The sequence below is a fragment of the Ambystoma mexicanum genome, chromosome 3p (assembly GCF_040938575.1).
Source record: "Ambystoma mexicanum isolate Mex_15411 chromosome 3p, UKY_AmexF1_1, whole genome shotgun sequence".
Lineage (NCBI taxonomy): Eukaryota > Metazoa > Chordata > Amphibia > Caudata > Ambystomatidae > Ambystoma > Ambystoma mexicanum.
Genome location: NC_090925.1, coordinates 820,010,547 through 820,025,057, shown reverse-complemented (window position 1 = coordinate 820,025,057; position 14,511 = coordinate 820,010,547). Strand labels below are relative to the sequence as shown.

Sequence of the window (14,511 nt, the reverse complement as noted above, 5' to 3'; positions counted from 1 at the left end):
CGTGAATAGGGACAGTCAGTATTTATACAGCAAAGGGGACCATTTGGAGTACTGTGATATCATGATCCCAGTAAGGACACCATTTTGAAATAACTTGCCAGAGCAAAGCCTACACCACTTCCATGAGTTAGTTTACTTGCTTGAGTTGCTTCATTGAGGGTTCTTGCGCCCAAAGACTCTGTAAAGGGTCTTAGCCAACCCTTCCTGGAACACATAATGAGACACAGCCCCGGCTTAAGGGGCAGGTGGACACCTATCGTTTTTTCTGCCTTTCCAGTCGCATGTAAACGCGCCCAGTGTTAAGGTGCCTAGGCACACCTCAATGCCAGAGGGCTTACGGGTAACCCTTAGCCCCTAGCCCCTACAGCACACCGTACTAATCCTAAACTAGGATGCCTCTCCGACAGCTCTTGGACCAGGCCTTAAGGGGCCGCTCCTCGTGTCTTGATGCTTCGAATCAGTGCAGATTTTGAGGTGCTGCATTAATGTGGGCAGGCGTGCCATCAGACGTAATAAACTCTATAGAACAGCATCAAAAACGATGGGCAAATCTACAAACAATAGGTACTGACTGAGGCCGCCATATCAAACCCCGTCTCGCGCACTCTCTCGCATTCTTTCTCTCTTTTTTGTGCTCTCATTCTCTCTCTCTCTTGCTGTCTCTGCACTTTTCCTTCCTCTGCCTTTCTCTGTCTCACGAGCGAGAGTCAGATTTGAATTTTCTAGAGTTAAACAGTCTCTCCTGCCCCCGCCCTTTCCTTTTGTTTTCCTTGCTCACTGCTCTCTCCACCATAAAAGTCTTCGTGTATTTAATCTCGACATTGTCTCTGAGTTTCCTGCCTACTCATGTTCCCGCTTGAAGTTTTATTTTCAGAATATGTGGGCTATTTCTATGGGCGTCACCACCTGCACTAAATTTCAATCTCGGTGCTTGGTCAGGCAGCTGGTGCCAGAATGGAATATGGCTCCTGTTATTGAATGTCCTCTTTCTTGTTTTGGGCCAGCTGGGAATGCCTGACCTGAAAAGGCCACATGGTTCTCCTTGCATGTTCCACCACACAAGGCATGCGCAGTGTCGCTCACCCCTCTTGCTTCACATCACTCATCATGTTGCCGGGTACTAACACCTGGAACTATGTGTGGAGGCGCGCAATCCACCACTAGACACAAAGAAGCCAGAAAATTAATTCTCACATTGGAGAGGTGAGCCACCCTCCATGCCCCTTCCACTGGAACCCGGGTACCAAGCAGCCTTGAAACGGGTAGCCGGGACTCTGTGTAAAACCCAGTAATGCAACACAGCATGGTATCACAGCCATGCTGCCGGCTCTCACTCCCCGGAATCCCACCCTTCCGTCTAATATGATATGATATGATAAGGCATTTGTAGCGCGCCTATACACAAGTGTTTCAAGGCGCGACGCAGCAAGGGAGGGGGAACAGAGGGAAGACAGAGACAATGATCCTACTAGGCCAGGTGTTATTCAGATCGCGCAAGTGCAGGGGAAAAGGGAAGAGGACAAGTGCGGAGTGGGAGGGGGGTTGAGTAGAGTCTGCTGTTGTATAGAGTAGTAGTTTTACTTATACTCTAGTACAGTTGTTTTGACTCTGTATTGATATTATTAATAACGATGACAATAAGGTTCCATGTTATTTCGCTGACCCCCTTTTCTCCGACAGGTGTTTTGGTGCAGAGATTTTGCTGAAAAAGTTCAACATTTGTTTAAACATTATTTTTGAGGGACGTACCCCCCTAACCCCGTTAATTTAATTTGTTTTACTTCCCTTCCCTCAACCCCTTATTTACTCTTTCCCACCCCCACACTCCCCAAAACATTTAGATGGACATATTTTCAGAAAAACTCCCGCAGCAAAACACCAGTCGGAAAAACGGGTGTCTGCAAACGGACGCAATACCGACAAAAATACCTGGCTCTTATGTAGCCCATCCACCTCTGCACGCAAGTCTTGTAAATGTTGGGACAATCCCAGGTGCTGTAACCAATCTCACCTTCTCCTGCCAGGAACGGGTCGCAGATTGGGTTTTTAGGCCGAGACATGAACTACGACTTCAACCTCCAAGAGACAAGACTGCTCCAGAACGAGGCAACTCTCAAAGTGGTAAGACGTCATGCCTCTCACTCGACTGTTCATCTCTCCCTTGCTCTCGCTCCACCTGCACTCTACTGCCACTCCAGCCCAGCTCGTCTTTCTGTTTCCTGCCACATGCTCTTCTCCCATCAACCCTTGCGCGTTCCCCTTTCCTCTTTCTCTTCGCTTCTCAGACAAGATGCTGTGATTCTCCCCTCCCTTCATCCCACTCCCTGTTCCCCTCTAGATTTGTGTCTCTGAAAACGTTTCTTTTTCTCTCTTCACCTTCACCCATATAATTGTATTCTTCTCTTTGTCCCTTACCATTCATTTCCCATGTATTTATTTCACCCCATGCTTGCTCTGTATTTTTTCTATTTACTTTTCCCAATCACTTTTCTTTCTTTTTTCCCTGCTATCTCTTTGAACATTTTTCTCTCTTGTCCTTTCTTTTTCTGCTAACCTTCCCCTCTTCTACTTCTCTCTCGTAGGCCATTAGTCCTGCTCTTCACCCTTTCCCTTCAGTTGTCCATGATTTGTTTGAATGAGAAATGTCTGAGGGAGAAAAAACCGAAAGTCATTAAAACGAAATCCCGTGGACATTTCTGCCAACCCACACCCCCACACCTTAACTTGGTGGCACACTTCGCTGTGTGCCAGCGACTGCTCCATTCTTCTGTGACGCTGGTTCCCCTCAATTACGTGCATGGGAACCGGCGCAGCAGGGACATTTATTTTTTCTTTCTTTTTTTTAAACTTTCTTGTTTAGATCGTGGGGGACACCCCCCGCAACCCACGTTGCGATTTTAGTGAACAAGGCTGCGGGGGACACCCTCACAACCCCTGCTCCTCTTATTCACTATGATCAAACCGAATGAGATATTTATTCGAAATTGTCCGCTGTTTGTCATTTTCGTTCAGCCGAAATTCGAATAAATATCCCATTCGGTTTTATTTTCTGGTCATTTCTACGGATTCTGTTAAGGTTTGCTCTGCTGGCTTTGCACTGGGATTTCACTGGCAGAAAATCCTCTGGTCTCCACACGTGCCTCTTCCTTTCTTACTGTCTGTAGTCCTGCTGTCTATCCTTTCCTCTATCTTCATCGTTATGCCCCTGTCTCTCTTCTTTCCAAAATTCTTCTCGTCTTCTCCCTTGTCGTGTTGCTTCATTCATTCTCTCTCTCTCTCTCTCTCTCTCTCTCTCTCTCTCTCTCTCTTTCTCTGCCCCCCCCCCCGTCTTACACTGAATTTCTGTGCTCTGGTCCCTACAGGTTCTCATTGTGTCTCTTTTTCTGCAGGGCGATGCAATGCTCTTAGAGTGCACCTATAACACGATGGATCGCGCCAACATCACTCTTGTAAGTCCTAACCTTTACAAGTAGAACTGTTTTTTTTAACAATGAGCGTGGCTAGTCGCCTAATGATATCTCTCTGCTGCTAGGATCCTACGCGTGACTTCTACATCCCTAGTAATGTTGCAAAGTTGTGCATGAGGTATGTGGTCTCGGGTGAACAAGGTACCCAGATGTGTAGCATTGTCTGAAGTGTTATCACTTGTCCACATTCTTGGTGTATCCTGGGCAGGGCTGGCCTTAGAAGCCAAAGTGCCGCGGGCAGCAAATCAAAAATGTCGTGGCCACTCTTTTTTGTGTGTTTCTGTAGTGTGTTGCTACTGAGTAACCTAGTCTCTTGTAGCCTGTACCTCTATGGCTGCATTGCAAACGGGGTTTGTTTCCATGGGCTGCCAATGAGGACCCTCGTATCTGCTTATATCTTACAAATTTCAATCCCTATTTTCTGTGCTAAGGGCGTTGATGATATAGACCTCGAATGTTCACGCTGAGAAATGGGAGAACAGGAAAAACCCATTCCTGGCTTGAGATAATCTTGGGCTAAGACGGCCCTCATGGCATCATCACAGACACCTTCCTTTCCTCTGTTGAGGAGGGCACATGGCGAACTGCTCAACTTCCGGGTGGGGAATATTCCCCTAAGATTCCACTTCATTTACATAGAGCACACAAACAACCCGGAAGGGGTTCTGCTCACGACAGTTGGACACACTGAGCAGTCTCCAAGAAACAGGCAGAGATTGCATTGAATAAGAAGCAAAACCCAAGAGTGAGATGCAAATAGGAATATGATTGTTGTCACCCAGCACTACGAGAGCTAAGCAGCTAAACCTTCTACTTCCCACATTTAGGATCCCGATAAGGGTTGGATTAGAGATGACTCTAAGGGGAGGAGAACGGGCCGATGGCCTCACACATTTTACAATCACTGACTCGTTGTATTTTAAGTGGGAGACCATCTAAACAGATAAACAGCCAGGCTCAGAAAGGAGAGCCATGAGTCAGGCCACCGTTTGATGGACAGTGCCAGCACGGGGCAACAAAACTGTCCCGTGGAATTCTGCGGGAAGAACAAGAGGTGTTTGCTGTCTTCACCAGATGTTCTCCCGCTGGGGGATGAGACAGGGTAGCAGGGAACTGGTGTGCCACAGGTTCTATGGTGTTTGACTTCATGTCGAGTCTAACCTCGAACAGGTGCTACTACCGTAACAGGCAGCTGTGGCTGGGTGGCAGCATGCAGTTCTCGACACGGTTTTGGTGGCCATGCATGGGGTGAAGATGTTGAAGGCTCACCTTCTGAACAGCTAACAACTAACACCTATCAACCTCAGGTCCGCGGTCTCAGACACTCACTCCGATAATCAGGGACTAATGGAGTTCTTCTTGACCCAGTCTCCAGGATGCTGGTGCAGCATAAACCACCCCCCCCGCTCCAAAAGCCACCGTACGCATGAAACAACATGGGTCTCCATCAATTGGCATCCATGTTCAATCCACTGGGAATCATGCTGTCACTGAGGGAAATTCTGTGCGCCTGGTTAGGCGATGCACAAGCAGGCATGGTTGTCCACCGTATATCCACTGGGGCCCCAGCCCTACCTCTCAATCCAACGCAGAGACTGGAACAGCTCAGACCCTAATGCTTCTCCAAACCTGGCCATGCTGATCTCATCTGGTAACTTGTTGAATGCAACTTGCTGGATGGCCCATCAGACCAATAGAAGACATCTCTCTTGAAAGCTTGGAAAAGCCTACTTCACCAGCCCCCTCCTCCGCACCTGGGAAAGATCTGCTCCTGAGACACTCATCCTCTCCATGATGCCCACTAGTCGTGGTAGGAAAGGGGACAGTGGAAGTCCCTGACAGAATTGTTAGAGAGTAAATGCTTTTAAAACAGCAACGTTATTGTTATGTGGTGTGTTGTAATGCATCAACGTGTTGCAAGATACCTGTGAGCATAAAGGAGCTGGGGTGAGGGGTGGGGATAAAACAAAGGAGTGGTAAAAAGTGGGGAGTAGGATAAGTGGAGAAACAGGGTCCAGAAAAGAGCAGATATTCAAGGCATTCCCAGTGCAGAGTGAGAAGGACATTCCCATCCAGAGACATACCAGCATTGAAGCATTTATTACTAGACTCAAGGATAAGATGTGGTGGTACACAGATAAACTAGGTCAAATCAGTCCACGTCCAGTAAAGGCTTCTCGAAAAGAAGATTTATTCTGAGCATTTTCTCAACTTTTAGGTGATTTGGTTCAAGCTTAAATCCAGCGAGAGAGTGTTCCAGGGGTGTGGGCCGGTGATAGTTGGAGTTCTCATGCCCACTTCTTTCAATCTGCTGGTGTACAGGGTCACCTTGATGGAAGTCCTGGAGAGTGAGGGCATTCTCCCAGTTGGCAAATGGTTGATGAAACCTTTGGAGATGTGTGTCATGTTGACGTTCCCATGGTAACGCAGGGGCGGGAGGGAACGAGGAAGGGGAAGTGACATAACGGGGGGCGGGATCGGGGAGTTCGGGGAAGAAGTTGAATAAAGAGGAAGTGAGTGTGAAGTGCTCCGTGTCCTGCGTCTTTCTTGCTGCACTGCAGGCCCGCTATGCTACGCAAGGTCATCACAATGGCGACGAGGATGGGATCGGGGGCAGGGCAACGCTCCTAGGAGCCCACAGCAGCCCACCCCCGCCGAACGCAGCGAAGAAGCTTGCAGCAGCGGGCCCCGCCAGCTGGCGTAGTTTACGCGGGGCCCGGGCCGCGGCGGTGAGAACACGCCCCCAGCAACGCTTCAGTGCCTCGGGCGAGGCCCAACATCCGCGCCCGACACCCACGCCGGGAGCAACCTCACGCGGCGGCCAGCTGGGACACAACGCTCACGTGTCCCGCGCTAACGAGAGGAAGCGCAGGCTCAGGAAGCCCGCGAAATGCCCCGGGCACGTGAATCCAGGAGGTAAGCCCTGCAGGCCGTCTCGGAGCTCACAGGGCACCGCGTGGAGTGCCAAAGGCCTCCCCCCCGAAGGAACATGAGCAGGGTGCCCCCCCTCCCTGCAGACGGTGCTCGTGCCCTGTGAGGCGGCCGTCCTACACCGACAGAAGGCGGGCCACACCCCAGAAGAAAGGTCAGAACCAGCCTTCCCAAAGGCACGCCACACAGTTGAGGGCTTGAGGCCTCAACAGAACCCCCATCACCATGTCAGGACAAGACGACGGCCAAGGGGGGCAGGCACAGGCGATCGCGCCCCCAGCACAGGGAACACCCGCACCAGATCATGTGCCCTATCAGCTACCGGACACCTTGGCTGCCCAAATGCCGGGAGCATTTGATGTAACGGACACAAGTAACATGGGCCCTCGGTGGACCAAATGGATCCGAGATTTCGACCTGTACATGGGAGCTACAGGCCCAGTCGCAGATGCACGACAGGTATGTCTGCAAAAGCTAGCTGTAGGCCCTGCAACCCGAGACATAATCGATGAGATGCCACAAGACTCCATAGACTCGATCAAAGACCTCAAAGAAGCATTAGCAGCATATTTTGCACCCCATACCAATGTAGATTACGAAAGACATCTATTTCATAGCACCAAGCAGATCAAAGGGGAGTCCTTGGATGCCTATGTGATGCGACTTTGCACCAAGCTAAAGCACTGTGACTTTGCCAACTATTCAAATACCGAAGCACTAAGATCGCAAATCATCTCGGGGTGCGAATCACAGACTTTTTGATGGAATCTGCTGCAGAAATCTCGCACGCTGGAGGAAATTCTAGCACTGGCGAGAGTAGAGAGAGCCATCGACTCCGAGGTCGAAAGTTTCGGCAACACCACCATAGGGGAGAACGTCAACAAATTGCAACTGGAAAGGAAACCCGAAGAACTCTTCTGCTATAAGTGCGGTTTCAAATATCCACATGAGGGTACATGTCCAGCCATAGGCCAACGGTGCAGCTCGTGCGGCGAAGAGGGTCACTTCAAGGCGGTGTGCAGACTGTTCCGCGACAGAGGTAGAGACAGGCCCAGGGAAAACACCTCTCGCCCCAGAAGCAGACACGGAGGGTCCACAAGCAACAATCCAGTCCCCACCACAGGGACCACTCCAAATCAACCTTCAGGTGATCAGCGAGACAGAGAGTCCGGAGAAGACCGGCAAAGAAGAAGGGAAAGGAGAAGGCAAGCCATGCGCCCAAGAACGGACCGCCGGACCCGTCGCCACGTGTGATACCTGGTGGAACAGTCCCCCACAGATTCTGACCTAAGCTCATCAGGGAGCGATCAGAAGAGGAAAGCATATGTATATGCACTAGGGAACCCCACAGCAACCGCCCACAGCCCAACGCTCATCATCAAACTTCAAGAAAAGCCCACCGAATTTCTCATAGACACTGGGGCCACCGTCAATGTGGTAAGGGAGAAGATTTACAACGATCGCCCACAAAAACCCAAATTACACCCCACAACTGTGAACATATATGCATATGGAGCCAAGACACCTTTGAAATGTTTGGGACAATTCAATGGCCTCTGCAGGTACAAGGGCCATGAAATGAAGGTACCCATACACGTACTAGCCACAGAGTCAGGCAGTGGTTGCGTCCTTAGCTTTAAGGCAGCCGCAGACATGGGCCTCATTCACATTTTGTACAACATCATGGTGCACAAATACATAGACCCCGTGGAAATGGTGAACAACCTATACCCCAAAATCTTCAAAGGGATAGGGAAGCTTCGCAACAGACAAATACGGCTCCATGTGGACGACTCCATCCGCCCCGTAGCACTGCCATATCGAGGGATTCCAGTTAACATTAAAAAAAAGTGGAGGATGAGCTCAAAAAGCTACTCGAACAAGATATCATCGAGAGGGCCACCGGTCCCACAACATGGGTCTCACCGATTGTCCCGGTTCCCAAGAAAGGCTCTGTGTAGACATGCAACGCCCTAATCAGGCCATCAAAAGGGAAAGACACCCGGCGCCAAGAATCACAGACATGATACATTTGCTGAATGGAGCGAAAGTATTCTCCAAACTGGACCTACAAAAGGGATACCATCAACTAGTCCTACACCCAGACAGCAGAAACATCACGACGTTTGTTACACATGTTGGTCTCTTCAGATACAAGAGGCTAAGCTTTGGGGTGTCATCGGCCGCAGAAACATTCCAGGCTGAGGTCCACAACGTTATAAAGCACATTCCGAACTGTCTGAATTATTCAGATGACATCCTGGTGTTCGGAACAGATGCTAACAAGCACGATGAGACCCTGATGTTGGTGTGCAAGGCGCTACATGATGCCAATCTCACGCTTAACAGAGAGAAATGCGAATTTCGGAAGAACACACTGAAATTCTTCGGACACATCTACTCTGAAGCAGGTATGACCTCGGACCCGGACAAAGTGGCAGCACTTAACGACATGGCAGCCCCCGCCAATGTGTCAGAGCTTCGGTCGTTCTTAGGTCTTGCCAGCTATAGTAACCGATACATTCGGGATTTCGTGTCGATCAGCGAGCTGCTCAGACAACTGACACATCAGGACACCAAATTTGAGTGGACACAAGAGTGCCAAAAGGCTTTCGAACTGATAAGGGAAAGAGTAGCCAAAGCAGAAAATATGTCCTACTACGACCCAAGCAGACAGTCTGAACTCACGTTTGATGCCAGCCCTGTTGGACTGGGTGCTATCTTGGCACAAAAGGACCCGAAAGACCCGTTGGGGAAAAACATAGTAGCCTATGCCAGCCGCAGGCTATCCTCCACAGAAACAGCGTATTCTCAAGCAGAAAAGGAAGGACTTGCTGTCGTATGGGCGTGTGAACATTTCCATCTATTTATGGCAAACCATTCCAAGTTGTCACCGACCATCAGGCACTCCTGTTCCTATATGGCAACCCACAGGCCAAGATGCCCCCGCGAATCGCCCGATGGGGTCTGAGGCTTCAAGACTATGCATTCGAGATCATCCACAGACCTGGAAAAGGTGAAAACCCGGCTGATTTTCTATCCAGGAGACCAAGAGGAGAAATTGCCCCAGAACCATCCGTGGCTGACTGATACTTACGATATCTTGTTCACCAGGCTGCCCCGGAGGGAATCAACATGGAAACACTAGCCAGGGAAACGGAAAATGATCCAGCTTGCCGCATCATTTGTGAAGGTCTGGAGTCAGGACAGTGGCGAAGAGCAAAAGAAAAGGGGAGAGCTGCCGGCGGTAAGGTGCAGGAGGACGTGGAACGACTATTACAAGTAAAAGATGTACTCGCAGTATCAGAGGATCACATGATCCTAAAGGACTGCAAGTTATTCATTCCGGAAGCAATGAGGGCCAGAGTCGTGGAACTGGCACACGAGACACACCGAGGCATGGTCTCCACCAAACGCATGCTCCGGCAGAAGGTGTGGTTTCCCCACATGAATGCGCTAGTAGAGGCCGCCCTGAGAACATGCCCCACTTGTTGCCTCATTACGCCAAACCGACACCCCGAACCACTAGTCATGTCAGGACTTCCACAGAGAGTATGGGAAGCAGTGGCGGCGGACTTTTTCGGGCCTATTGAAGGAAGGAAGTACGTCCTGGCAGTAATGGATGAATACTCACGGTATCCCGACGTCAGGATCATATCATCCACCGCAGCGCATCATGTCATCCCAGTTCTGGACAACATGTTCTCAGCCTACGGAGTACCAAGAGTACTCAAGACGGACAACGGGGCCCCATTCTGTGGACATCAGTTCACCCAATTTGCAGAATACATGGGTTTTCACCACAGAAAGGTCACGCCACTATGGCCTCAGGCAAATGGGATGATAGAGCGATTTATGGCCAATTTGAAGAGAGCCCTCCAAATCGCCCGGCTCACAGGCCAGCCATATGAGCAGGTGCTAAATCAATTGGTGAGAGACTATAGAGGAACCCCTCACAGCACCACAGGAAGGACACCTGCCGAATTGATGTTTGGACGCAATACCCAGACACGCATCCCACAAGCAGAAGGCATGACACCATCACCCGCCCTGGATCAAGAGGTGCGAGAAAGAGACGATGCAGCGAAAGCTCGCATGAAAGAATATACTGATGCTCGCAGGCAAGCTCAGTCCTCCACGATTGGAGTCGGAGATGTAGTAGCGGTGCGACAACCGGTGACACACAAGCACACGGCCCCCTTTCGCGAAGAACCTTTGCTTGTCACCCAGAAAAAGGGGTCCATGATCACGGCCCAAGGGTTCGAGGGGTCCGTCACGAGAAACTCATCTCACTTTAAAGAACTTCCTCCCAGTGGAGCCAGGAGGCTAAGCGGCCGGGTGCAGATGCATCTAGACTACGAGTCGGACGACTCCTACCAGGCGGATCAGTGGGACTCGGAGGACGCCGAGCCGGAAAGAGAAAGCCCCAGCGTGGGAAGCAGACCCTCGCCCGTCCACAGAGTGCTCGGAACAGACCTCGTCGATGGATAGAGGAAATGGACTAGAAGCCCACCGGACCCTCGCCCGTTGCGAGAAGACTGGTAACCGTTTAAAAAGGGGGGAGATGTCATGTTGACGTTCCCATGGTAACGCAGGGGCGGGAGGGAACGAGGAAGGGGAAGTGGCGTAACCGGAGGCGGGATCGGGGAGCTCGGGGAAGAAGTTGAATAAAGAGGACGTGAGTGTGAAGTGCTCCGTGTCCTGCGTCTTTCTTGCTGCGCTGCAGGCCCGCTATGCTACGCAAGGTCATCACAATGTGTGTGGGGCCAGAGTGCCATATTGCTCTGCTTAGTCGCACATCACTCGACAGAGTCGATATTATCACATCACCCTCTTCTTCAAGGAAAGCAGTGGATTTGTTCATTTTAAAGTGCCTAAACCTGCTTTGTAGTCGCTTAGTCTTTCTTGGATATGTTGGTTTCTTACAACTGCCCTAATTTCTGTCGCTGAATTCTATATCTCACTCTCTCAGGCTCTGCTGAACCCTCCTGTTTTGGGGTTTCTTCTGCACAGTATACCTTTCACTCATCAGGACCTGATGCTCTTGATGAGGAATTCTTTGCAGCATTTCTGGTACATAGTGGCTCACCCATCGTTCTAATGCAATTCCTTCTGAGATGGCTTATTTGCCTAGGATCAATGTTTTTAAGACATTGGCAGCATGCTGGTCAAGTGGCACAGCGAGTAGAGTGCTCGCTTTGACATCCGTGCAGAGCTTGCTAACGCAGGTTCAAATCCCGGTGGGGCCAAACTCAGCCTTTCATCCTGGTCGTTAAATGAGCACCACACTGTGAGTAATAATAAGCAGCGCTCAGATACCTGAGGGTTCGTAGCGCTATTTAAATGCCTAATTATTATTGTGTATCAGCCCTTTTACGGCAACTTGATTTTTACCCAATCTTCTTTTTGGAATCTGCGAGGAGTGTTGTACTTTCTTTCGCTGTGTCCTTTATTCAGACATCTTTGGCATTTCTTATTTCTCTCCTGCCCGCCTTCAGGGTAATGTCAGAGAATGTCCATTTCCGCATGAACAATGTGAGAGCCAGTGTGGTGTTGGCATGGCCATTTCTCATGATCTACTTTATTTTATTTTATTTTTTACATTTATATAGCGCACAGACAGCCCAGGGGCGTTGTGGTGCTGTTACTTGCAGCAGGCTTAGTTACATTATGCATAAATTACAACATTGGAGCGCAGAGATGTAATACAAGTTATACATAAAATGAACATAGTTAACATATCCATGGACGTCATGACAGGGCTATGGTGATCAGGCGAATAAGGTGGTTTTCAAGGTTTTGCGGAAGGCGGTGAGTGATGGTTCAGCTCGCAGGTCAGTGGGGCGGGCATTCCAGTGCAGAGCTAGGGGAAGCTGGCACACCTGCTCTTGCTCTTTTTACCATGGGTACGGTGAGTAGGTTGGCATAGAGGGTCCTAGTTGGTCTTGAAGATGAGGCAGGGTGAGTCCTTTGTGATAGGTATGCTGGTGCGGCGAGGTGAATGCATTTGTGGGTGAGGGTCAGGGCTTTGAAGATGATCCTCTCTTTAATGGGGAGCCAGAAGAAGGCTCTTGTGGCAGTAGAGAGAGGTAACCGTTGTCACACCATTCAGTGTGGCTGTGCGCCACACAGGCATTGTGCACTTCTTCCACCCAATCCAATCTAGCCCTGGGTGGAATGGCGAATATTCCATTGATGAATTGGTTGACTCTTTCCACTTCGAGACATCATGCATTTCCGAGCTGCCCTATGTGGCTGTGTTCCAGGAATTCTCTCATTTCGTTGGAAGTGAAATTCACTCCATTGTTGGGGGAGAGCTGCCTTCCCTTATAATACCTCTATAACAAATTGGATTGTCTTCTTGGTATAATTAATTTCCATGATTTTGACTTTTATCTACATGGAAATTTAATATATGAGGACCATGAAGCTGTTCTCTTTTCTCCTTACGTATTCCACGGGTCCAAAGAAGTCCACGGTGTCCATGCTACAGACCTTGGGTTCCAATCTTACAGTTTGAAAAGGTGCAGTCTCGTAGTCAGTCTCTCATCGCTATCGTGATATATGTGCCATGTTCCAGTGAGCAGTTGAGGCCACCACCAGGGCTTAGTCACCCTTTTTGACAGGGACATGGCTGCATATCCATCATGCCACAGGGAGATGGACCATGGGCCGGATGGGGTATTAAAACTGTAATGTCATCTGGGAGACACTGATTTGTAATTCACGTGGTAGGCTCCACTCTTCAATCTACCCTTCCCGCACAGTCTTGTATTCACTTTTGTGTCTCGTCACTGCAAGCACTTTTCCTCCAGTGTTCAGGAATGAATTTGCCCTTTGTGTAGGTGTCCATGTTGGTTATCCAAGCTGTGACACTTTCTTCCACATATAAGTGCCAGTTTTTGGTTCTCTATAGGGCATTAGCGATCGGCGGTCAGGCATTTCTTTATGCCACCACCGTATCTATGGAATCATGTTGTTGAATTCTTGCATCTTGGAGGCTAATCGTACTAACCGCAGACTCGCGTTTTCTCTGCTGCTCTGCGCTAAGATGTTCACCAAGTTCTTGGGCAATATAGAATGGCGTCACGATTTAGGTAATTGTTGACGGGTTCCCATCTGCAGGATTTTCCTTAATAAAAGGCACAAGGCATGGATGCCCACTATCTCCCTAATGCTTTGCCCTAGCTGACGAGGCGCTGGCAGCTAAAATGTAATACACCCACACCATCTTAGGCCTCACATATAGGGCGAGGTAGAACTAAATATATCTTTGTTCATTGATGATATTATTCTTATTTTGACAGAGCTGAGTGTGTTTACTTTTTCACCTTCTGAAAGATTTGCAAAGTGAGTCTCAAAGAAAGTGAAGCTTTGAATATTAAGGCCGAAGGTTGAGGCCACACTGTGTGACAAGGCTCCCTTTTCATGGGCCGAGACACAAATCAAATATCTTGGAATCCAGATCATGGAACATCCATCTGAATTATATTCAGCCAATTATGCCCCTGCTTCTAGAAGGTACTCAGGAAGACCTTTGCTCCTGAAGATGCTTTTCAGTGTCCTGGTTGGGGCGAATTGCCTCCGTGAAGATGGAAGCTTTAATCCTTTTGAAGCTGGACCAATCCGATAGAAGTCCCAGATGGAGTTCTTCACAGACTACCAAGAGATGTTATAGAATTTATTTGGGGGGGGGCAGGATCGCCAGGAGAACTCTAGATCAATGAAGAAGGGGGACTAGCATGCCCTCTTTTCATCAGATACTACCAGGCAGCACAATTAAGGGTTACCACTGATTGGCTCAATCCACCTTCCATTAAATAAAATGGAAAAGCCGTGGGATACTGACAAAGGGATATGTTGTGTATTCCTAAGAAAGGTTCTTCCACAGTGATGTATGAATTGCCTTCCACTACCACTACTAGGTGTGTTTGGGACACATTAGCTTGCAGGGCAGCTCTTACCTCTTTTCATAACACAACATTTCCAATACATAAGAACCCTAGCTTCGCCCTAGCATCTGGTAAGAAACCCTTTGACAAATAGAAATCAGGGGTTTGAGTTTGCTCCGCATCTATTTCATGCAGGGTCTCCACTTCCCTTCGAGCAGAGT

The 14,511-nt window shown here is 49.3% G+C and overlaps 1 protein-coding gene across 1 annotated transcript in view; it reads left to right on the top strand.

Moving 5' to 3' along the window:
- Positions 1 to 14,511, top strand: part of LOC138580944 (putative DBH-like monooxygenase protein 2) — a 298,284-nt gene that overhangs the window by 240,433 nt on the left and 43,340 nt on the right. Inside the window, exons 9-10 of the mRNA XM_069651882.1 lie at positions 2,025 to 2,121; positions 3,390 to 3,449. Of these exons, the coding sequence (XP_069507983.1) occupies positions 2,025 to 2,121; positions 3,390 to 3,449 (157 nt within the window). The remainder of the gene's footprint in view (positions 1 to 2,024; positions 2,122 to 3,389; positions 3,450 to 14,511) is intronic.